The following is a 25,700-nucleotide window of genomic DNA, read 5'->3' on the forward strand; positions in this document are numbered from 1 at the left end:
AAATAAATCTTTTAAAAAACAGAAGTTTATTCCACATGCAATGGCACAATAGCATCAAAATGTAAGATATTTAGGGATGAAGCAAACGGAAGAGATTCAAGACTTGTATGCTTCAAACTATAAAACATCATGGAGTTAAGTTAAAGATTTCACTAAATGGGAAGGTAGCCCATGCTTGCCAATTGTGAGCCTCAGCATTGTTAGGATGGCAGCACTCCCCAAGTCGATCTGTGTGTCAATTCAATACAACCTTTATCAAAATCCCAATTGTTATTATTATTATTTTTTTGCAGGGAGAAATCTACAAGTTGATTCTAGAATTCATATGGAAATATAAAGGACTCTCAGAAGAGGCAAAGCAATTTTGCAAAACAAATGCAACTCAAAAGCACGCTGAGCTGCCACTTCATGCACAGTGAGGTGCTGGGGTAGAAGACAGATAATGGGCACTGATGAAGAACAGAGACGCTGGAAACTGTGTACGCTGCAGACAGGGATGCAGAAACACCGCAGCTGCTTTGGGAAATCACTTGGAAAATTTTCGAAAGGTTAAAAGGGACCTGCTTTATGACAGGTCCTCAGGTATACACTTGAGAAAAATGAAGTCCGTATAAGTAGTTTCCACGTGAGTGGCCAGTGTTGCATTGTTCACAATAATGCCGAGTAGTGACTACCCACTGTCCACCAAGATATGAATGGACAGATAAAAATACAATGACATTATTAGGTGGAAATGCAAATGAACCAAAATCCACTCGTCACAATATTCCTAAGGAATGAAAAATATTGAAGCGCTGACAGGCCCTCTGATATGGTAAGCCTTAAGAGCATCATGATAAAGGAACAAAAACACCAGACACAAAGATTGTATGTTAAAGAATTTCATGTCATGAAAAAATGTCCACAACAGGCAAAGACATTGAATAAGATCAGTGTTTTCCTAGGACTGGGGATGAGATAGGAATGACAAGAGATGGCTAATGACAAAGGCATGGGGCTTTCATTCTAAAGATAATTTTTAAAAACAAATATGTGTATGTGTGTATCTCTGTGTGGGTATGTGCACATGAGTGCAGTCCCCAAAGAGGCCAGAAGAGGGCATCAGACTCCATGGAGCTGGAACAGCTCTTAACTGTTGAACCGTCTCTCCAGATCTATGATTTCATTTGAAAGTTAATCATTCTACAATCGAATGAGATGGTGATTAAACAACTAATGAATATGTTCCCAAATCACAAACTTAATTCTACAAACAGGCAAGCCACACAGTGTATGTATTATGCCACAATAAAGCTGTTAGACACCATAAAAGAGACAAGAAAACAAAGAGGCTCCAAACAAGGAACATGGCTCTAGTGAAAGAGGTGCCCTGTGGGCTACCTGAAGCTTCCATGTTTGCCTTCTTGATGACTCCTATGGGATGAGTGCCATGGCATGACCCTTTCTATACCACACTCCATATGCCACAGGAGTTCTTGATGATGGTGAGCCAGAAGAGAATATATTTTAAAATAAATCCATCAACCACATTGACTTCTGGGAGATAATGGAACATGCCCATGGACAGCTGTGTGGACATGGCAACAAGCTTCTCTTTATTGATGAGGATGGTTTATCCCTATGCAGGCACATGCCATTTCCACAATGAATGATGTCATCACTGAGTGATGGCTACTCTGGGCAAGTGAGGGGAGGTTAAGCAGATGGTGGTGGGGCTTCTGAAAATGAAAAGGACCTTGGGACTGGCATGTGGAGTTCTTTAGTGAATCTAAGGTGACTCTCTTCAATGCAGAGGCCATGCCATTTTGGCATCACACAATATCAAAAATATCAAAATACTCCTAAACAGAAGAGATTGTCATAGCTCCACGTCCCTAGGTCACTGATTCTGTTTCCAGGATGATGCTGGAATTGGGAATGCTTGAAATGGTCTAAACTGGGAGTTCACTGGTAACTGAACTATTGCTGGTTACTGGACAATTTAGGAGCTTGTTTTTTTCATTTATTTCTGTTACCAGACTTTATGGTGCAGCTTTCCTCGATGCTGGTTTGCTCAGAGGGTAGTGGGAGTCCCAGACTCAATCAATGCATGCAACACTTGTGGTCAGAAGTCTTGGTCCAGAGGGGCTGAACCAAGGAGTCAAAGGTTCCATATGGGAAGGTCAGGAGGAAGGCTCTCTTCCCAGGCGGAAGCAGAAGGGTTTCCTCCTTGCTTCCCATGTGACCCACTCTCAGGCCAGCCACAGGTGGGGTGCGCTCTGTCTCCTCTCCCGCTCTCCTGCCCATTGCCTGCCCCTCCCCCATCTCATAGCTCTGTTGATTTTTCTCAAAATCTAATGTTATTTGTTGTCTCCGATTGCTTTTATTTTGATTGACAAATCATAAGTGCATATATACACGGGCTAGAGCGTGATGCTTGATATGTATTTACAATGTGGCATGGTTAAATCCTACTAATTAATACATCCATCCTCTCTGCTATCCTGTCACTTGTGATGCTGTGGGTGAGTTCTGAGGATGTTTTGGCTTGGTAAAATTAACAAGCCACAGATAGACCAACACTTGCACACCACTGAAGTCTAATAAAGTTCCTCTCCCAGAAGAGGGAGGACAGCAGTGACTAGGGGATGGGGGTGGGGTGGGGAGCTGAGGTTTGAACAAACGGTACAAAGTGCTAGGTGAACAATAGAACCAGCTTGGACTGTTCTGCGTGACAGGGGGACCATTGTTCAACACAGCTCATTTTATGTTTCTTCCTCTGTGCTTAGAGGCTCAAGTGGTTGGCCTGGGTGGCCTGGTAAAGTGCCCCATCTTTGAGATCATCTGCTGAATAACCACAGTTACATATGGAAGGGTCTCTTTGGCATGTGAGGACTAGTATGGGTCCCACTGTGTAGACCAAACTGGCCTCAAACCTGCAGCAATCTCCTGATTCTTTCCCTGGAGCTGGGATCACAAGCGTGGGCTACTATGGCTGACACAATTAACTTCATATTTCAAGCTGACTTGGCTACCCAGCACCCAGACACTTAGCCAAATGTGTGGCTTCATGTGTGACATCATTTGATTCTGTAGATTCAATAAAGATAAATGTCCTGCCTGAAGTGTGTGGGCCTTATCCAATCAGCTGAAGCTAGCATGGTAAGAGAGCTGAGTAAGAGAAAGGTTCCCCGCCTCACTGTGCACCTGGGATGCTGGTCTTTTCCAGCCTTCAGACTGAAGGGAGACATCAGGTCTTCTCAGGTCAGGAGCCCACCCACTCTGGGGCCGGAAACTGCACCATCTGACCTCTGGTTCTTAGGTTTATGGACTCAGCTCGAATCACACCTCAGCTTCACTGGGTCTTCAACTTGCTGCCTGTGGATGCTGGGACTCTTCAGTCTCCAAGACCACACCAGTGAATTCTTCTTTAAAAGATTTAACTTTTAATTGCATGTGCATGTGTGGGTCTACATACATATGAATGCAGGGGTCTACGGTGTCACTTTCAGGCAGTTGTGAGCCACCCAATGTGGGTGCTGGAAACCAAAGTCAGGTCCTCTCCAAGATCAGCAAGCCAGTTCGTAATAATATTTCTATCTCTTGGGGCTGGAGAGATGGCTCAGCAGTTAAAAGCAACTGCTGCTCCTACAGAGGACTTGGGTTCAGTTCCCAGCACCCAGCACCTACCTGGTGACTCAAAACTGTCCCTAACTCCAAGTCCAAGGGATCTAATACCTTCTTCTGGCTTCCACAGACAATGGGTCATCATGTGGTACACATACTTATAAACAGGAAGAACACTCCATACATACGAAATAAAATAAAAAAAATAAATAAACAATGTTTGCATGTGTGTGTGCAAGTGCACATCACCCCCCCCCCCCCACACACACCATGCTTACATTTTTCAGAAGAATCCTGCCAATATAAACATTTTAAAAATTTTCATTGACTCCTGGATGGATCAAGTGCTCGCAGCCCTGGTCCTCTTTCTTCTATGGGAGAAGGGCAGGAGTTGCCTACTCTTTATTGAGCTTTATTTGAAACGGATGTGTTCACAGGGTGTGAAGAAAGACTTGAGGGGCACCGTGAGAGTGACGTGAGTTCTCTCCTCACCAAGGACCTGCTCCTTATGTGTAAATGAGAGTCCTGTTGTCAATTTCTTGGGGGCCATGAAAGACTGGAATGAGGTGAAAAACATAAGAAAGCCATAGCTTCTTATCTGGAATATTCTAGCTGCCCTGAAGCTGGGTCCGCAACAGTCAGAGGGAAAGATAGTGAGGGACTTCCAGGGCACCCTTCTCAGCCACGTTCAGTCTTCATTAAATCCATCAGCAGTCAACTTCCTTATCATCTTTTGTCAGGGCCCATGATGTCCACTGTAAATATCTCCCGTGGCTAATTTTTTTTTTTTACTAGGGACTTGGAAAATAGAATCTATGCAAGAGGAGATAAGTGAAACTTTAAAAATGTCTCGGGCTGATCTTTATATGACATTTTAATACATTCCGCAAACACTTTCTTCTTTGTGCGTTGGCTCTGTGGAGGAGCCTAGCAGGATTGGAGGAGCATGTGTGCGGGGAAGGAAATTCTAACGGGATTGGTACTGTGGTCTCCATTCTCCTGATTCTTGGGTTGCTGTTGGACCTCCCTGAATGATGCTCCTTGACAGTCACTGTTCCTCTGTTTGGCTTCTCTCACACTCACCTTGCAGCTCTTACTCATTGCCTGGAAGGAAAAGCACCACCACCCAGATGTCTTTGACCGTCCAGTACTCGGTGCCTCAGAGATGCCTTTCCCAGGCATCTGCCATCATTGTACAGTATCTACCCACAAACCCTTGGGGCTGCAACTTCTTACAGACTGACACCCCACACTCCCGTGCAGCCCCCAGCATGGCTTTGCCAGTGAAGAAATTGGCTTCATTGGTTTGCTCTTCTCAACCAAGAAACCCTTTCACCATTGCTCCTTCCCACCAATTAATTCTCTGGCTACTAATAAAAGCATGGAAAATGATAGTTTCTTCTTTGCTTAAAAGTCTAATGAGGACCAATAACCCGTTAGCCCTAAATCCATTTTCACACCCTCTTCCTCAGTTCACCACACATGCATACCCATGTATATGCACACACTTATACACATAAACACTGTTCAGTGGCGATATACCCTGAATCGAGACATTCCATTCCAGAGTCAAGCTCATTTAAACTCTCCAAGTTCTAAGGGAAGGCTACTTAGGACTTAGGAAATACACAATTCATAAGTTTCAGGAAAATCCTAAATCTTACCAGATTCACAAAGCCCTCTTTCCTCACAATTCGGTAAGCTGTAAGCACTGCTGAGGACAGGAAACTATGTGATGTACCAAAATGTCTGTGAATCGTGCAGGGGGCTCCAGGGATGCAGCTTCTGTGAGTCATCTCGCATGCTGGGGTGGGCTTTGCAGTGATGTAGCTGCCTTTGGGCCATGCATGCTCCTGTAAGTGACCTCTCACTCATACTCCTGTAAGTGACCCAAATAACTGGCTCACTTACTAGACTTTGGTGATACTATTAATTTGATCCACTGTCAGTTTCCTATAGGGGTTGAATAGATATTTTTTCACATCTCCCAGGGAACAGCGTCACAAAGCACATGCATACACATGCAACTACATGCATGCACATGCATGTTTGGAGCTTTGGAGCTTTGACTCATCATAAGACAAGGTTCTGCTTTGTCTTGAGGACTAAGGACTTTGCCTGCCTACAAAGAGTCTGGACGTTGTCATTTCCACCTCCTTTTCTTCTTCCTAAAGACACCTAGAGCCATGATGGGTCTTATAGCAATGTAGCAAAGTCCAAAGACTCACAGAAATGCCAGCTGTCAAATCACCGCGGCACGGGGCAAACTGCCTCCCACCTTCCTGAAATAGGACAAAAGCCATCTGTGATGGTTAAGTGCTCCTAAGCCACCTGCAGTGGGTAAAGCCCTAATTGCCAGCTTGTTACCTGCAGCCAAAAGCATTCCTGACTGGTGCCTTAACAGATCAATTTAATCTCTGGGTCCCTGGTTACAGCTAGTTACAGCTTCTCTAACTCAACTACATTTTCTTTTGCTGATGTTTGCCCTTTTGAAAACGTAGCTTGACCTTACCCTTTAAGATGTAATTAGAACCAGACAGGGTTGGTCTGTCTCATGCCAGGAGGATAAATCCCCTCAGACAGGGATGACCTTGAATAGCTCTGTTGCCTGCACATGCACAGCCCAAACCATCCACCCAGATTTTTTTTTTTTTTTTTTGGTGCTTGCCTGTTGCATTTTCTATCACCAATAAAATAAACATTTCCATTTAGAGTGTGGTCTCGGCTGGGGAGCAACACTGAAAGCTTATGGTAGAGAGCTGTGAATAAAGTTACATTAGGCTTATCGGGGAGGACCCGAGAGCATGCTAAGGAGTAATTAACCCACGAAGAGGCAGAGGAAACGCAGTCTGTTTGAGGTCAGACAGATCTGACTCACAGGGCTCCTTTGCTGATTGTCTGTGTCAACCTTTCTGGGCCTCCACACCCTCCTGGGAAGCTCTGGGATAGAACTCAGCTATACTGAAGGCACAAAAAGAGATAGTAAATTGGGGAGTGGCTGTCCTGACATCGCTAACCAAAGGGGCAAGCCTTGGAGGTTTCTGATGGAGCAGAGATGCCCAAGTCCTCCAAAGGGAGTTGGTAAAGGGTGAAGGAGAGCTGAGTGTCTGTCTGTCTGTCTGTCTGTCTGTCTGTCTGTCTGTCTGTCTGTCTGTCTCTCTCTCTCTCTCTCTCTCTCTCTCTCTCTCTCTCTCTCTCTCACACACACACACACACCCCTTGCTACAAGAAGTCAGGAAGGAGCATTCACAGAAAGGAATTTTCCAGAAGCCATCCTTCTCTGAAGGCCATGCCCATGGCTGTGATAGTTCAGAAACAAAGACGTGCCCTGACTCATGAGAAAATGTTGCTGGGTGCAAGTGGGACCGACCAGCATCACACACTAACCACAGACCATTAATAATTTCTAAATACCTGACGGTTGGAGGAAAGGAAAATTAATGTGATTTAAAAGACACTCACACCGGGTGTGGTGGTGCACACTTTTAAACCCAGCACTCAGGAGGCAGAGGCAGGCAGATCTCTGAGTTCAAGGCTAGCTTGAACTACAGATCGAGTTCCGGGACAGAAAGGGCTACAGCCTGCCTCAAAAGCAAACAAACAAACAAACAAACACCCAAAATAAAACAAGAAGACACTCATTAAATAGGTGCCTGAGGAGACTATGAATAGTTTTTAAATTTTCTGTGGTTTGAATTTTTGTAGTGAAAAATTACTTAAAGTAAGAGAAACAGCAGCAAATAAGAGATGGAACCACAGCAAGAGAAAGCGTTTAGAGAGGAGTCCATGGTTCTCACAGCTACCAGAGTCGCCCATCCTCCTTACAGGCCCCTTGCAGGCGTTAGTTTGCACAGTCTCAGTTCAGAATCTGCATAATTTGAGAGTAACATTGAGGATGAGGGATGCACTCTTGTCTTTCCACGTGGAAGCTAAAGGGATAAAGGTCAGATAGATACCTGCCCCCTACACCGTGGTGAGAGAGGGACGCCAGGCACACAAGGACGCATGGACGCTGGCCATCTACCTGCGGGAAAAGCCTGGAAAAGCAATCCATAGAGACTCAAAACAGGTCTTCGGTATCCCAGGTTAGACAAGACTTCAGGACCAACAGGGATGGTTCCATGGCTGCAGAGTTTCTATCTGGGATGGGAGAAATATCCTAAAACAGGCTGTGGTGACACCTTATGCTCCTGTGAATATAGTACAAAGTAAGGACCATACATTTCTCTCATTTCACACTCCCTACTTTTGTCTTTTTTTCCTAAATGTATTATTATATGAGTGCTTTGCCTGCCTGTGTGTCTGTGTACCATGTGCTGCCTGGTGCCCAGAGAGGCCAGAAGAAGGCGTCGGATCCCTTGGAACTAGAGTCACAGAGAGTTGTGGGCTGCTGTGCGGGCGCTTGGAATCAAACCAGGGTCCTCTGCAAGACCAGTGAGTGCTCTTAACTGCTGAGTCACTTCTCCGGCTCCCGAGGCATCCATTTAAATCCATCAGTTGGACAGCTGTATGGTACATGAATGACATGGCATTAAAGGTAACATGTGTGTGTGCGTACACTTCCATGAGTGCATGTGTGAGTGTGTGGATGCATACATATATGAGATTAAGTTACATTACTGCAACAAAGATGTTTGATAAAAAAGCTTTAGAGAAGAAATATTTATTTTGCCTTACTGTTTCAGCCCTTTTGGTGGGGAAGGCAGGGTGTTCAGAGATAGCCAATCAGGAAGCGGAGAGCAAGGCAGAGATCTTCAAGAGATTTCTGAGAATAATCGTCAAGGCTCGCGCCTAGTGACCATCTTCGCCCAGCTAGGTTCCACCATCTACTGTTTCTACAGTCTCCTCCAATGGCACCTCCACCAGGCGTGGAACAAGCAGCCAACCTACGAGCCTGGCCTGGAAGGGACTTTTCTGATGCAAATCCTAGCTATGCCTATGCATGGGGAAGCGGGCATGTGCCCCAGAGTGCAATCCTTCATCTTTGGGGAGCACGCATGTCTAAGCCTACACTGGAGTGAAGGCGTATTGACATTTCTAGGTTGCATCATTTCAAGTTTGCTTAATTCAGACACCCATAAAATGCTGCCACAGTGGCTTCCCACCAATCCCGTGTGAGGAAATTGAGTCTCAAAGGGACACAGATACAAGAGAAAGCAGGACCAGAGCTCCTCTCTGTAGGTCTCCAGAACTTTTCTGTCCCTCCTCGGTCTGATACTAGGCAAACAGTGCCTAGTGGCTGTTATAGACACATAGTCTTTATTGGGTGTGTAGCTCAAAGCCTGGGGTGCACTTTCTCACTGGACCTCACTGCTGCCTTTGGCCCGTTGCAACCACTCTCATTTTACAGAGGAGTTATGCAGAGCTCAGAGGAGACAGGTCTCAAGCTTCGTGCCATCCCTGATGGGGCGTGGATGGGTAGATCTTTGGGTAGGTGTCCAATCATCACTGGCCAGAAGAGAAATTACTGTCCTCTGAAAGCCTGCTAGAGCTATCCTGACATCCCTGGCACTCTGTTCTCCCTCTCCAGCACTTGGTACAGAATCCTAGGGCCAGGGCATTGTCCCAAATGGCAGCCACCAAATGGCGTGCATTACCGGAGCGTTCCCAGGTGGTCAGGACTAGAGTAAGTTCAGAATCACGATGATAACAGGAAGTCAAGATAACTACAGCAAAGAACATGTCCATCACAGAGCACTGAGAGAGAGTGTGTTTGTGTGTGTGTGTGTGTGTGTGTGTGTGTGTGTGTGTGTGTTTAGAAACAGGCTCTTGTAGCTCAGGCTGGCCTCAAGCTCACTATGTAAACTGACCTTGAATGTCTTCTGATCCTCCTGCCTCTGGCCTAGGACAGGTGTATGCACCATCGCAACCAGTTTATAAGGTTCTAGGGCTGAGGACAAACACGGGGCTTCCTACATGCTGGGCAAGTACTCTCCCAACTGGGGCTGCCCCAGCTTCACTCTGTTTTTAACTAATAAAAGAATCAAATGATAAAGTGACCCCAGAATGTTTCTGGAAAAAACTCTAAGACAATAGAGGAGAGAAAGACCAACTCTTCCATTAGAGAATTTTTTCCTTTTTCTTTTCTTTCTTTCTCTCTCTCTCTTTCTCTCTCTCTTTCTTTCTTTCTTTCTTTCTTTCTTTCTTTCTTTCTTTCTTTCTTTCTGATTATTATCCTGCACCTGGGGTGAGGCATTCAGTGTCTACTTGGTTCTCACAGTCAGCATAGACAGTGGTTAAGAAAGCAAGCACAAAGTTCAATTATCTGGGCTATATTTCTTAGTGGTTGAGTGGCACTGTCTATGTCAGCTGCTGCAATATTTGGCTCTAACTGCAGAAAATCTACCATAAGAATGACTCAGGTGAAGGAGACACTTCCTACTCTCTTATGCAAAATTATTCCATCAAGCAGCAAGGCTGGCCTGATACTCCATGAGCAACAGAATTCAGTCTCTTTTCATATTTTATCTTTCATTCCTTGTACATGGTTTCTACTCTTGAGACTCCATCATGGTACAAGGCGGGTGTCTGAGTACTAGCAATCTTATCTGCATCCCAGGCAGCAAAAGGAAATAGGTGGAAAGAAAAAAAGGTACAAGGATACTCTTGCTAGCTGAGTTAGTTCCCTTCAGAATCCATCCCATAAGTCTAATCCACAGCCCTTCTTATAGCTTGTGGGTTAGTACTTCATCACATGACCATGCCTAGCTGCAAGGGTGACTGAGAAGTACTGCTTTTATAGGGACACGTTTTTTTTTCAGTATACATCAAGCTGTCACTGATAACATCACACTAGACACTGAGGACGAAGTCAATGTTCTCTTGGACAAGATGCTTTCCCATACTTTAAAGATTAATTTCTTGCCAGAACCAGCATCTACCACTCTGGGAGACCAATATCTACCTCCCTGGAGGACCAGACTCTACTTTGCTGGGGGACCAGCATCTACATCCCTGAGGGACCAGCATCTGCATCCCTGAGGGACCAGCATCTGTATCCCTGAGGGACCAGCATCTACATCTCTGAGGGACCAGCATCTACCTTCCCCAGGGACCAGCCTCTACATTCCTGCAGGACCAGCATCTGCATTCCTGGGGGACCAGCATCTGCCTCCTTGGATTGCCATGATGGGTCAGTCTGGTGTACAAGAAACCTCAGAGCAAAGACCTGTCAAGAAAGTCAGCAGCAAGGTGCTTGCAGCTCTTATTGGCTGCATGCTAATGAGCATGCTTAGCAGAGGGCCGCCCGCCCCCCCATCTCAGTACAAAGAGAGGTGCCTTCAACATGGGACTTCTTTGCTCCAGACTGAAGATTTGGGTGCCATCCTGAACATCTTCACTCCCTTTGCTTAGAATTGAGTCTGTCCACCTCAGCAGATGGACATTCTGAGCCAAATTAAATCTTTACACAAGGGTTACCCCAGGCCTTGCGAGACCTCCCTAGTCTCTCCCTCACTAAATGTCAATTGCACCCTCCTCTTCTCCATGGTGGCCACCAAAAGCTATTTCCTGAGGACAAGTTGTTTTCATCCTAAGCTGTGATGGTTCTCCACGTATATTGATTCCCAGAACCCACCTCGTCCAGGAGAAGCTGCCTCTGGATCCTTTCAGGTTGATAAGCACATTGTAAGCCAACATTTCCAGGTGAACCATGGGAAAACACAGTGAATTTGACTAAATTAATGTCAGACACACATACACATGGACCCTGGCATACACACATGTGTACACACACATACGTGTACACATACACACAGATGTTCCTGTCCCCACGTCTGGCTCTAGCTTATAATTCTAGTGAGTCCGTAAGCATGGGCCTACCCCAGGTATAGAGAAGGTAAGATGGCAGATGTGAGAGAGAATGAGAGGAACCAACCAAAGAGCAGCTGGTGAAATTTGGTGCTGAGGGACCAGGCAAAGACATCCCTGGAATTCTGAAGAGAGAGGCATTTCCTGTGGCACAGACATAAGTCCCAGGCACCCCAGGAGGAGGCATCCATGTTAGCCTCCATGATGAGAACCAGGAACCCAGCAGATAAAGAGCCTCAGCCCAGAAAAAAAGAAAACCAGAGCAAGCAAGGAAACACAAATATTCCCCCAGCCTGACTTTGGAAAACTCTTTGAGGAGAGTCGGTCTCCTGAATACTGAAACAGCTTTGGGGACTATGTTCGGCTTGAATAAAAAAATACGCAGCTGTAATTAAAGCAGGAAAGCTACAAGTCTATTAAAGTTTTTTTCTTTGATATTGGGAAACTCAATTCATGGCCTACATTTCATAAAACATATACTTGAAAGGGATTTTATATGCCCTTTCCCCACAGAATTTAGCAGACTGAATCTCTTTCCATTTACTTAAGATTGGAGGTGGGTCTACATATAATTCACTCAGGGCATCTTAAGAAAATACATTGGATGCTAAAGTGAAGAACATGGATCACTGGAAGCTGAGGCCCTGGACTCTGCCCTCACAAGGAATCTGGTCCTCAGAGCAGTGGGACTGAGGGGGAGGCTGCCTTGCAGTGTCTGATGGCCCAGCTTGCCTTGTGGAGCCTCAGAGAGCCTTGAACATCTCCAGATCCACCGCTAGGGGGCAGGTCTGGCTGCATGGAGAAGGTGCTGAGCTAGGGCTGTTGAGTGCCTGCAGGTCATTAAGGGAAAGGCAGGGAAGGAGGGTTTCTATCAAAATGCATTTCATGAATACAAAATTCTGAAACCATAAAACCTTGATTATAAAAAAAGAGGCAACTGAAGAAGATGGGTGCTGTTCTCTCTCTCTCTGTCTCTGTCTGTCTCGCTGCCCCGCCACCCCCCACAGACAATTAAGGAAATATTCTCTAGACTTTGAGTGGCTCCTGTGGCTTCGTGGCAGCATCGTGTTCAGTGAGAAGGTTGCAGGAGACTGGAAGGAAACTGCAGAGGGCAATCACTGGAGTCATACAGGTCTAAGCTTGCTACCCAGGACCTCAGGAGGGCTAACCTAAGCCCATGAGATTCTGCGTGCTCAGCCCTACAGCACTCAGGAGGACTGCACTGTCAGCTAAGGGACAAGTAGTCCAGGACCTACAAAGAACAGTGCAATGGAATGCACTCAAGATTCTCAGTCCTTTACTCCAGGAAGAAGCATCTTCTTCCCCCTTTCTAGGGAGGGCTCTCAGGGGCATGCGCACTTCCAAATGGCTCCAGTGTGTGCCATGGATGCATTACCTGCTGAGGTCTCTGTGCATCTGCAGGCTGTGTGGGGTAGGACTAGCTGTAATGTGCCTCTCTTCTCACTAAAAACAGCAACTCTGCACACGGTGAGCTATCTGGAGATGCTTATAGAAGGAATGAACAAATTGTAAGTAAAGACAGACATTTATTTAAAAACATAATAAAAAGAGAGCTTTATTGTGATTGAGAATTCCAGCCACCTGGGACCATTGGGTTTTTTTGGATGGAGTTTATCTGTAGCCACCACTATGTGTGCCTGGGACTCTGCTGAGTCCTGAAAACCTAGGGATGGAGGAAAACCAAAACAAAACCCCAACCCAACATCAGGGTCCCCAGGCTCAAGCTTATAGCTGAGAAAGAAAACAGAAGGCAGAATCCAGCTCACACCTGGGGGAAATTTATAAACCTATTAAGGTTTACAGGGCTGCTGTAATTCCATAAAGATGGTTTCGGGCACAATAATCCAGCAGCGTAAAGTGGCGCCATATGTAGTAATCTCCCATTTGTCAGGGGATCACCACAGACGTCGTGTGTGACCTCTTGTCTCTTTTCCTTACTGCCTTGCTTCGTACTGAAGTTCTCTTATGCTTGGAGCACTGAAAGCTCTTCTAAAGCCGTCCTTGGCCCCGCCCCCACAGCTCTCCACTAAAAAAAGCACAGCTGTTATTTAGCAGTCATACCAGACTTTACCAGTCTCCTGCTAACCCCACCCAACAGCTTCCTACGGCCTGGAAAACGTAGCCACAACTTACGGAGCCTTAAACCAGGATCTGCAAACTCTGTTTTGGGAGATCAGCTAGTACATACTTCATGGGATGTGCAGTTTCACACATCAGCCAGTGTGGCCCGAAAGGCAACCAATATGTAACTGAGTATGTCTATGTTCTCATAAAGTTTTATTTAAAAGAAAACAAGCAAAATGAAAGAGATCTAGTTTGCATTTGTTGACTTCTGCTCGGAGTGACCGTGCCCTCTGGACACTTTTCCTACAAATGACGCCACTCAGGTCTTTGTAATCCCTTGGCCTTCTTCCTGGAACAGCCTTCTCCCATGGACTCTCTCTTTCACTATGTTCAGGCTCAATGTGACATCATCAGACCTCACTGGCATTGCATCACATCACTTTTCCCCTGTTTTATCTGAAGGACTTGAGCCATCCTTTCTGTTCATTTAATCATTAGTTAATTTTCTCCCAGAAAACCATAAGTGGGGTGAGTGTGAGCATGTGCATGCATGACACCCATGTGTGTGTGTGTGTGTGTGTGTGTGTGTGTGTGTGTGTGTGTGTTTACATGCATGTGAATATCTGTGCACGTGAAGGCCAGACAATCTTGGGTGTTGTCCTCTGGGTGTGGTGGTGGTTGAATGGGAGTATCCTTCCTACACCCAATGCTTGGACCCCAGTTGGTGACACTGTTTGGGTAGAGTCAGGAGGTATGGCCTTGCTGGAGGAGGGTATGGAGATGGGCTTGGAGAGTTGGAAAAAACTCCTGCTGTGACTAGGTACTCCGATTTGTGCTTGTGGTTCAGGGTGTGAGCTCTCAGCTTCCTGCTTCTCTGTCACGCCTGCTGCATGTCACCTGCCTCTACTCTGCCATCATGGACTGTAGGCCCCTGGAGCACAAATAGACTCCTTCTTCCTTCTTCCGTAAGTTTCCTTGGTCATAGTGCCTTATCACAGCAACAAAAGGGGTGATGAGTACAAGTTCCATCATCCGCCTTTCTTACAACAAGGGTCTCTCATCATCCTGGACCTCTAAGCTAGGCTGTTTGTCCAGCAAGGTCCAAGCGTCTACCTGTCTCCACCTGCTCAGTGCTGTGATTATAAGTGCATATCATTATACATATGTTTTTTCATTTTATTTTATATGTATGAATATTTGCTTGCATGTATATATATATATATGTACTATGTGCATGCAGTGACCTCAGAAGCAAGCAGAAGAGGACATTGGATTCCCTGAAACTGGAGACATAGCCATCATTTGGGTCCTGGGAACTGAATCCAGATCTTCTACAAGAGCAGCCAGTGATCTTACCCACTGAGCCATCTTTCCAACTGATTGGCTTAAAACATAAAGTAGGTTCCGGGGATCAAACTCAGGTCCTCATGCTTGCAAGGCAAACACTTTGCCCACTGAGCTATCTCTCCAGCCATCTCCTCAGCCTCACAAATGTCATAAGAGGAGAGACCTAATGGCCTGTGTCACTTCTATGTCCCCAAACACCTTCAACACGACGTGGCTTGGAGCAGCTGGCCGATATAAAGTTGCTAAATGACATGTCTGTAGAAACTTCTGTCAAGTCAGTTTCTCTGAAGTTAACACTTGTGGATCCGATGCCCCGGCATTCCCACAGATGACCAGAGTAGATGGTCGGGCACTGGGGACAGAGTCCAGGGGCATCAGTAGGCACAACCCCCTGGTAACTGAAAGAGTTGTTTGGCCATTGTCTACTGCCACAGTGGCTGGAAATTTCTGTTGGACCCGTTCTTTTCACATGATGGTTACGCTTGAGCAGGGCTACTGGACATTCACCTCAACAAAAAAATGACTGGCAGAAGCATAAGAGCCACATCTCTCCGGTTCACCTGGGGATCTAAGGACCTGCTGAAGAGTATGAGCGTGGATGACTGCCGGAGGAGAGACAACATCCAGGCTGACCCCGGGGAACAAAGACCTCAGGTCAGAGAGGAAGGGATGCAGGAAGCAAGGTGATGCCTGTCCCCTAAACGCATCTGCAATGCCCGTGTGCAAGCTGAAGAGTGGGTAAGGCAGCTAGCTGTAAGTGGGATGGAAGGAACAGTGATTGAAGCCGTGCACATTAAAGATGCTGCTGCACTGGTGAGGCTCCCTTCTACCAGACGGAGGGGTCCAAGCATTCTTCTCCTCTCGCTAGACCCCCTGGCATCCTGAATGTTCTAGTAGAAGTCCTCTTACAGCCAATGGTGCCCATCAGAGAGGGGCTGAGTATGTAAGAGGGAAGACCCTGGAGCAAGAATGAGGAGTGAGCTTGGTTCTGAGATTGTGAGAGACGTCTGTTGGCTGGGGACATTCACACTGGCACAGCGAAGAGTCATTATGGAGAATTCTATTTCCTGAATGACCAAGAAGACGCAAGAGCTAACCAGGTGCAGACATCACGTTGCATACCATTTACTCCTGGAACTGCCCCTTTGGGAAGTAGACTCTGGATGGATCATACAGCTCTTTGATAACATTATTTATTCAACTGTATTCAAATGATATGCTAATGGAATTCTTCCTGGGCTACATTCCTCTACCAAGGCTCTAGCCATGACCTGAGCAGACAGACAGGCAAGTTATCAGCTACAGTGGCCCTCTTCCCCAGGCACAAAACCTAGGGAGAAGGCCATACTGAGACAGCCTCACCCTGTTTGAATGCAGATAAAGACACCAACACAAACCCTTGCAGCTACTGACTAAAGTCCAGGGAAACACATAAATGAAAATTCTCATCAGTATGCGTCTGTGTGAAAAGAGGAACGATTATCTCCTAATTCCTGAGCTGAGCTAAGATACAGAATTAAAAAAAAAAATCCCCGATTACAAGGATCAAAATGTAATAAGGCTCATTCTCCATCTTGCCGATCTGACTCCTGCCCTACATAATTCATCACAAAAGTAAGTGGGGATGAGTAGGTGAGTGCTCCCCTATGGAACAGATGATGAAGAGCAACCTCTTGGATCAGTGAGGGACTGGTTAACTAGATGGCAGAACGTCAGGCATTGGCTGCTTGCCACAGGGACCAACTAAGCATTTTCTGATTAGCAGACATGGGCTACAGAAAGTGACTTGCCTAGGGCCATGCAGAATCCTGGATGTCAGCTCACAGAGATGGTTCTCTCTCTACACGGTGACTTGGCATAATGTGGTTTTCCACTTAAAGAAGTTGAGAGAAAGTTGAATTCTTTTCTTGAAAACTCATGTTAAAGAAAACGCGAAGTGGGTGGCTGTGGCTGAATACGCCAGAAACCGTGAGATTGGCTGGGGACGATGATAAGGAGAGAGAACATGATCTGACCGTCTGACATGCCAGTGGGGAAAAAAACTGCCATGAGAAAAATAGGCGCCATAAAAGAGGCTTTACTACCACCAGCCCATCCTGAAAAAATGGGGATTTTATAGTGAGCTAGGTACGAGACATCATCTCGCAGCATCACAGTCATCCGTATGCCGAGCTGGGTACCAAAGAGCAGCCATCAGCACCACAGCCGACTTAACTTAGCTCAAGCCGTTTTTCTGCCAAGACAAGCAGACCTCTCAGAATGGACGATCGCCCCAAAGGTCAACCGACTTAGTTATTTTTCCTCACGTCTGGCCAGGTCAGATTTCTTTTCAAATCAGACAGACCATACTTAAGAGGACCCTGGGATGAAAATGAATGGGAGACATTCCTGTGCAGGCCTCACCTCTCCTCAGAGGGGTTTCCCTCTGCATGAAATGAGGTTCAGCTGCTCCTTGTGTTAAATATCCCTTGTGGCTCTGCTGTAGCACCGGCCACAAGTTCAGTTCACGCCTTCTCCATCGCTCTCTCCTTGTGTGCCTGTGAACACCAGTGAGGAAGGACGACGTCTGTCCCCTTACTGAAGGTGCCCTTAGACCTCAGTCCTTGTTGACACATTAGGATATTTGGGGACAATATTGGAGGGGAAGGGGAAGAAAGTAGAGAGCAAGGCAGTGTGGGAGCCATGGGGTTGTCAAGGAGGTAACCACTGATCTGGTCTGTCTTCTACAGTTCAGAGAAGAGCAAGGGCAGCACACAGACACTGGTCCTCCTCATGACTCTGACGTGTACCTGTGGGTCATGTCCCCCTCTGAATGGGAAGCTGAATATGGCCAACATGTTATGTGGGCTGGATACAGATATTTCCTGCCTTGCCTTTGTTCCCTGACGCCTCTCCAGGCCCAGGGTGGAGTGGTATGCTTCCAGCTTCCATCCAGGGCTGCTAACGCCAGCCCCACGGGGAGCTCCTATGCCTTGCTGGAAGGCTTTCAAGAAAGCTCACATTTCAGCTTGCCTTCTGCACAGCTGACCTGACCACAAGTTCTGGAAGCTAAGGTTCCCCCCCCCCACCAGAGACAGTTTTCACCTCCTTAGATCTGCAGGGTGAACGGGGGACAGCCCAGATCTCTGGTCCCTTGACTAGAATAATTCTAGTCTGTCAACTTGAGAACCTCACCACTGCCTCTTGTGTTGGCTGATTTCCCTTTCCTGGGATTCCCTCCCGTGAGGCCCCACACTTGCCCTCAATCCTCCCTTAGAGTATGTAGGCAAAGCCATAGCGGCTGCTCACGGCTAGCCCTTTACAAACGCTCCCAGGAGACCAGGAGGGACAAAACGTGTGTGAATTGGTGTCAGCAGGGCACTCAGGGTCCTGGCATGGGTCTCCTCTGGGAATCCTGAGGTCCTAGCCCTCTCTTCCGCTTTGGTGGGTCTTGGGACCCGGCTGGCTGGTTGAACAGCCACAGCCTGGAATGTGGGCCCATAAGTCAACACCTGGAACTATGAAAAGAGCTAAAACGCCATCATTCTTTGCTGATGTGCCTTCATCCAGGAGTGACTTCCCAGAACAACACCCTGGAGTTTTGTGCTGAGCAGCTGGGAGCAGTCTGCTGTCTGTACCTGCAGATAAATACAGGTGACCTTCCTCTGTGACGGATAGGTACTGATGGCAGTTGGGTACACAGGGACATGGTAGTGATGCCTGGATCACTGGGAAATGAATTCTCCTTCACACCAGCAATATGTCTCTTCGCTTTCACTTTGCTGAAGGGAACAATGTCAGAGCATCAAGACTAATCTCAGAATTAAGAGCACAACCGCACACTGGAATTTTCTGAGAATTCGTTGCAGTCTAAGCAACGGATCCAGCTTGCCATCTCATTTAATCCCCACGTACACACTCTCAACTAGCTACCCTTCCATCCTGCTCCATGTCACAGACAAGGCAGTTGTGGCTTCTAGAAGGCTCAGCGGCTTGCCTGAGGTCTCACCTTGTTAAGAAGTTGAGTAGAGACATCAAACTTCACACTAAATTCTAGTGCTAGACCCAGAAGCAGCTGCATAGCACGAGGAGCTGGGTGCAAAATGACAGTGGTACCCTTTACTTATTAATAGTCAAAAACTTAGGGTGTTGGTGACAGGACCGTAAACAGGAAGGGCCTCTTCAGAACACTGGCCCTAGGTAGATGGGCTTAGAAGAAAGTGATGAGATTATAATGAGCATCTCAATGTCACGCTCTGTTTCCTGCAGGGCCTTTCCCAGAAGGCTCACAATAAAGCAAAAGGATTTGGGGAAGCCAGATGTTGGCCAGGAGGACTGTTCCTTTTCTGTCACCTGACAGAACTGCCCAAACACAAACATGCCCCAAGCACGACCTGCTTAGAGTCTAGCGTTAGCACCAAGGCAGTATAGATCCACAGGCTGGGTGCTTCTTGGATCTCAGGCTCCTACAAGATCCAGGAATGCTGAGCACACATCGAGATGAGGCTCTGGCCAGGATGCTAATTCAGATTTTACCAACTTTACACCCCAGGACGGAGCAGGGGTGACAGTGTCTGTGACAGCTTTTACTTGTCAACTTTCCGAAGTTTAGGATCGCTTGAGAAGAGAGCCTAAGTTGAAGAATTGTCTAGATCAGGTTGGCCTGCACGCGTGTCTGTGGGAGACTGTCTTGAGTGTTCCTGAGGCAAGAAGATGCATATCACACCGTGGCTTGGGCCCTGAACTGTGTAAGAGGCAAGAAAGCTGAGCACGGCAAACAAGCAGACAGTGTGATGCGTTCATTCTCTTGTTTCCTTCTGCTCTTGACTGCAGGTGTGGCAAATGGTCACAGGCTGCTGCACCCTAGACTTTACTGTCACACTGCACTATAATTTGGAATGGAAGACACATAAAGCCCCTATGTTGCTTTTGGCCTGGATGTTTTATCATGACAGACGTGGAACAAGAGCAGTACCTGATCATCAAATAAGGCGCCATCCTCCAAATTCCCCCATGGTCTTCCTAGTCTTTGGTGTTGTGGCATGGTCTAGAGCTACTGTGTTAATTGGTTGTCCCCTGAGATCTTTATGAGCAAATGCTCATATAGACCAAGTGATGTTGTGTAACCTTGCCTCCAAATTATCCCTGATTGGCCAATAAAAAAAAAAATGCCTGTGCCTGGGTTGAGCAGAAGAGAGGTAGGTGGAGCTAAGTAAGGTTGGAGGGCTTGAGGACAGAAGGATCACAGGAGAGAGAGGAAGAGGAGAAGGCACAGGAGGGGAGGAAGAAGGAAAAGTCGCCATGGGTTACGCAGGAGCTAGAAGCAAGTGGCAGGAAAGAGCTTGCTCTGAGGATCGGTGACTGGAGAGAAGCATCCCCCATGGAAAGCATAAGCAGATATTATGGGAATTAAGGATGGGGAGTGGCCCAGGTAGGAATGAGTAAATCAGGTGGCATGGGATACGGGGCTCAGAGATAACAAGGTAGCCTAGGGGCTTTGTATATGCCCAGTTCCAGTGTTTAGGCATATTTAAAAAAAAAATCTAACAGTGCCTGTGTACATTTATTTTTTTAATAGTAGGTTAAATTATGACTGCGATAATAATCATATGTATTTAAAGTAAATATTAGTAGCCTATATACAACACTTTGGGAAGAAGGTAGCCAGCTCAAGAATGGAGATCAAAGCTCAAGACATGGAGTCTTAGTTTTCTTGTCTGTAAGATGATGACTGCTGGACCCACCTCTCAGGGTAAGAAACAGTTGATGGGGGAGAGTGTAGTGTACATAAATCTCTCAGTACACAACAAGGGCTTGGTTTAATGATGGAAGAGTCCAGTGGCTGTTTGTATAGTCAATTGAAAACACATGGCCAGGGACTAGGGAGCTAGCTTACGTAGTAAAGTGCTTGAGACACAAGCCTGGTGACCCCAGTTACATCTCTAGCACCCAGGTGAAAACTTGGGCATGGCAGTATACATCTATAATCCCAGCATTGAGAAAGGGGCCCCTAGGACTCACTGACCAGCTAGCAGCTGAGAGACTGTGTCTCAAAAAAATCTAAGGTGGAGAGCGACTGAGGAAACCTCAAAAAAGGAGTCGGAAATTGTAGACACAGGAGAAGATATCGTGTGTAGCCAGCAAGGAAACACAGAACACATGGTATAACTAGACCAAGCGTCTTGGTTGGGGAGAAGGTTGGAGAAGGGTGGGACACCATCCACCCTCACAATGCCCTGAGACTATCCTTCCTAAACTTTTTTTTCAGGGTGCTAATGAATTTAGGCAGCTGTCCACCAAGACTGTCTTTTTCCCCAGTATCTATGTTCTTGACACCAAATCTGACTAGTTGCTTCCAATGACTGCTCTAGAGTTAAACCTAGAGGCTGCTAAAGGAAGGACAGAAGGAAAGAGAAGAGGAAGAGGAAGAGTAGGAGGAAGAGGAAGAGGAGGAGGAGGAGGAGGAGGAAGAAGAAGATGAAAAGAAGAAGAAGAAGAAGAAGAAAAAAAAATAATAATAAGAAGCCACTAACAATGGTCAGGATCAATCGTGAGCTAGTTTATGTTTCCCGGAGATGTGGCAGCCCCTAACCGAATAGCTTTGTGCATTAAGAAATCCAGCGTACATAAAGGATTCAATTTTTCCTCGAAAATATGACATGTATACAAAGCAACAGCACCTGAAATACTCTTAAACTTTATGAAAGGACACAGCCGTGGGAGGAAGACTGACCCTCATCTCATCACATACATGTAACAGACAGAGATGTTCATGCTCACAGCCCCCAGATGCGCCGTGGACTTTAACACCAGGATCACGTTTCCAGCCCATCCACGTTCCAGTCTCTCAAGCCCAGGGCCTGGGGACCACACGTGAGGAGAGGGAATCACTCTTTGCTCTGCTCACACTCTGACCTCGTTAATAGCTTTCTCTATCCATCCTGCTGACCTGCTATGCCCCTCGGCTCCTTTAAGTAGTTTTCTGTAAACATCAAAATCAAAGTCCAGGGCCTTTCCCATCAGAAGTCTGTTCTCCATCAAACGAGGCCCCTGGAGAGGTGCCGCGAGGCTGACCTTCCCTGAAGTGATCTGACTTTACCTGCCCAGGCTGCCCCTCACCAGCCTTGTTACCATTCCTCTCCCTCCATTTCTCCCAGTAACACCCCTGGGGGGGACACAAAGCAAATTCGCCATCATTTGTAAGAGCACATTCAAATCCGGGAGGGGAAATGCCTGTTCTTGCTCTTTTTTTGGGGGGTGGGTGGGGGTGGGGGAGTGGTGATGAAGAGCAGAGAGACCAAGCTTGTGGAGCTAAAGGGAGGCTTGAGGCATCTTGCATATGATTATTCACCTGGTAGTCTGGGGAGGTTACCATGGCAACATGTCCAAAGTCTCCAGTACCTATATGTCATTGATACACCCCATCAATTCAACAAAGAGAGACAAGGAGCCCAAGCTGCCCTCTGTCTCCTCGACGGCTTGCTGACTGGCTATTTTGCTCATTGTTTAGTCAAAACCTCAGGACCAGTGACAGTGGCACTCTTACTCTGGGGCTTTTTCCACCTAAATGTATCTTAAAGCACAGAATTAAAGTCGACTCTAACAGGGGTTGCTTGGTTCTTTTGTTCTTCACTTTCACAGTCTTATGCGTAGGAGTCTCTTTTTCCTGCTGGACACTGGATCCTTTAATTAGAATGTACGTGGCCCCTAAATTATAAGACCTTCCCAGGTAGGTTAAACATGGTGAAAGATAGCAAGGCCCTGAGGCACCCTGGAGTCATTTCCATAACAGTAGATACACGGGGGGGGGGGGGGGGGGGGAGAGAGAGAGAGAGAGAGAGAGAGAGAGAGAGAGAGAGAGAGAGAGGGAGAGGGAGAGGGAGAGGGAGAGGGAGAGGGAGAGGGAGAGAGAAGAGAGAGTGTCTTGTCTTTGGTCCCTTGACTGAAGACAAAAGGTGTCTCTCCAAACACCTTCTAAAGGAAAAGGGGAAAGGCCCAGATTGCCATACCAACATTGTTCTTACTGAAAGGCAATTATGAAAAGGATTCACAGAGCAATTTATGTGAAGGACAGACTTTCTCATCAAAACCCCACAGGGCACACAGCTCTGCCTTCAGCCCTTAGGTTGTGAGTGAAATATCCACACAGTACCCAACACTAACCAGGCATTGGAGGCCTAGATGGAGCATCACTTGTCCAGATGACAGAGGATATTTTCATAGTCTGCAGTCCCCTAATTATGCTCTGAGTTCCATGCTTTCAGCCCTTGCTGGAATCCAGAGAAACCATAACAATGCTACTGCATGCCAAGCAGTCAGAATCCTCAAAGATGGCCATGTGCCGCTTTCAGGGCCGCCAGGCTGATGGCCAGCCAGTGTGACCTACCTGTGGGTGAGCCTTCCATGACATGGCCAATGTAAGGGCCTTCCCGGAAGATGGGCCTGTTGTCATTCTGATCAATCACGATGATTTCCAGTGGCACTGGCCCCTCCAGAGTTTTGCCACTGGCATCTGTGGTCTCCACAAACAGCTGTAGGAACAGAGAGATTGGGAGAGAAAGAAACCATTATCTTTAAACATGAAAACAAGGTTCCCCAGAGAAAGTAGGTTATATCAATCATTTTATGAGCCTTTGGTGATAGTCAAACTCTGGTTTCCATGGCTTGTCACCGGGATGAGAATAGAAACTAAATAGTTTATGATAAAAGACAAGGATCAGCATGTGTTAAATCCCTCTTGGAAAACTCAGTTAAATTATCAAGTCTGCAAAGGAAGTTAAACACACAGACAGACAGACACACGTGTGCGTGTGCATGCACGTGTGCACACACACACAAGCATACACACACACACACACACACATACACATACACAAGCACACACGTACATGCACACACATGCACACACACATGCACACACACATGCACACATATGCACACATATGCACACACATGCATGCATGCACACACAAACACACACACACACACTACTGCAATAATCCACCAGTTGGGAAAATGTGCTTATACTGTTTGTCTTCCCAGCATCATTATCCTTAAGAGGAACATTACACTAATAGAAACAACAGATGAAACATCATGGACTGGGGGAACCTGCAGTGTTTGTGGGGATGCTGCGGAGATGCTCAGATCAATATGCTTCTGGAGGCATCCCTCAGGTAAGAAGGCTGGCATGTGCAGGGCCCTGCTGAGAACTCAGGACTCTTGCGCACCAGGAATCCCCTTAAGAAGCCAGAGACTTCACAGATCTAGGACGCACTTCCAAAGGAAAGTCTTCGGGATCTCAGCCAAGAAGGCAGCGTGGGAATGCAGCCTTGCTTCCAGTCTGGAAGCCATGGCAGGGCCACGTGCTCCATTTGGTGTGCTTAACTGGGCCTTGGTTTCTCTCAGTAACAACAGTAAGGATTTTTCAAATACAAGTGTTCATCCCTTCAGAGGAGATGACCGTGTGCTCTGGTCAGTGGAGACCACAGCACAGAGTCCTTTCACCAAGACTCTCAATTCCCTGGTTTTGTCATCGGTAAGGCCTCTCTGAGCTCAGTGAAGCTGGCAAGATAAACATTACAATCACGTTTGTGATATACCAACGGGGACATCAGATGAAACTGGGCCTACACGGCTAGAGGGATTATTTTCTGATTTTCTTTAGCACTATCATATCCTCTGTGTCAACATGTACACACACACAGGTACAAACACGCACACATGTGCATGCACGCATACATGCTCCTATATCCGTTTGATTTCTTGGGCAAATAACCCCTTAATTAAGAAAAATTCAAGTGGACAAAGGCTTTTAACACTGCATTCAAATGAGATGTACTAGAAAAGGCATGTTTTAAAGCTGAGGCTGGGGAGATACAGCTCAGTTGGCAACATGGAAACCTAAATTCAGATCTCTACAACCTCATTAAGCCAAGGCACAGCACTATGTGCCTACAATCTCAACAATGAGGAGGCTGAGACAGGAAGATCCCTGGGCTTGATGTAGCCAAATCAGTGAGTACCAGGTTCAGTGGGAGACTCTGCATCTTAGTCTCCTGCTGCTGTGACAAAATACACCCCCAAAAGGCAACTTAACATAGAGTTTATTTTCACTTTCAATCATGGTTTTTTCCCATTATAGCTGGGAAGCCATGGGTACCGGCTCTCGAGGGAGTTGACCATAGTGCACACACAACCAGGAGCAGAGAACTGTGAACTAACACCTGCAAGTTAGCGCTTAACTTGCTTTCCGTAGCTATACAGTCCAGGAACTCCTTTCTAGGGAATGGTGCCACCCATAGTATGCGCTGATTACTATAATCAACATAGTTTTCCATAGATGTGCCCACAAGCCAAGCTGATTTAGATAAATCCCCAATGGAGCCTTTCTTCCCACGTAATTCTAAGTTGTTTCAGGTTGACAATAAAAACCAGTCATCACACCCCATCTCAGAAAATTGAGAGGAAGCGATTGAAGAAGATACCCAGTGTGGACCTGTGGCCACCACACACCCCTGTACATATGTGTGTTGTCACCCTCATGCGCATACTCCCACACAGAATCTGCCCTTTTGAGTTTCACTTGCTGTGCTCATGTTAAGGCCAGATCGCAGTGAGCAAATCCTGACTTTCCGAAGGACAAGGACGCTGCCCTCACATTCCAGAGGGGCTGTCAGTGTCAGAAAAATCAATGCTGAGAGATGCTCTGGTCTACCTTCTTCCCTCCTCAGCAAAATGCTTCAAATGCACAAATCCTTCCTCCCAAAGTCCGAAATGGAGTTTGTTTCCTCTGATTCACATGACAGATTCTAGTGGCTGTGTTTGAGGCTCAGAAATGAAGCAAGCTAGAGGCATGCAACGGGAAGACTCCC

The 25,700-nt window shown here is 46.6% G+C and overlaps 1 protein-coding gene across 1 annotated transcript in view; it reads right to left on the minus strand.

Moving 5' to 3' along the window:
- CDH13 (cadherin 13) overlaps positions 1-25,700 on the minus strand; it is a 984,669-nt gene that overhangs the window by 309,861 nt on the left and 649,108 nt on the right. The window contains exon 6 of the mRNA XM_084755241.1: positions 23,213-23,357. Within this exon, the coding sequence (XP_084611367.1) occupies positions 23,213-23,357 (145 nt within the window). The remainder of the gene's footprint in view (positions 1-23,212; positions 23,358-25,700) is intronic.

This window comes from Acomys minous (assembly GCF_964271855.1).
Source record: "Acomys minous genome assembly, chromosome: 14".
Classification (NCBI taxonomy): domain Eukaryota; kingdom Metazoa; phylum Chordata; class Mammalia; order Rodentia; family Muridae; genus Acomys; species Acomys minous.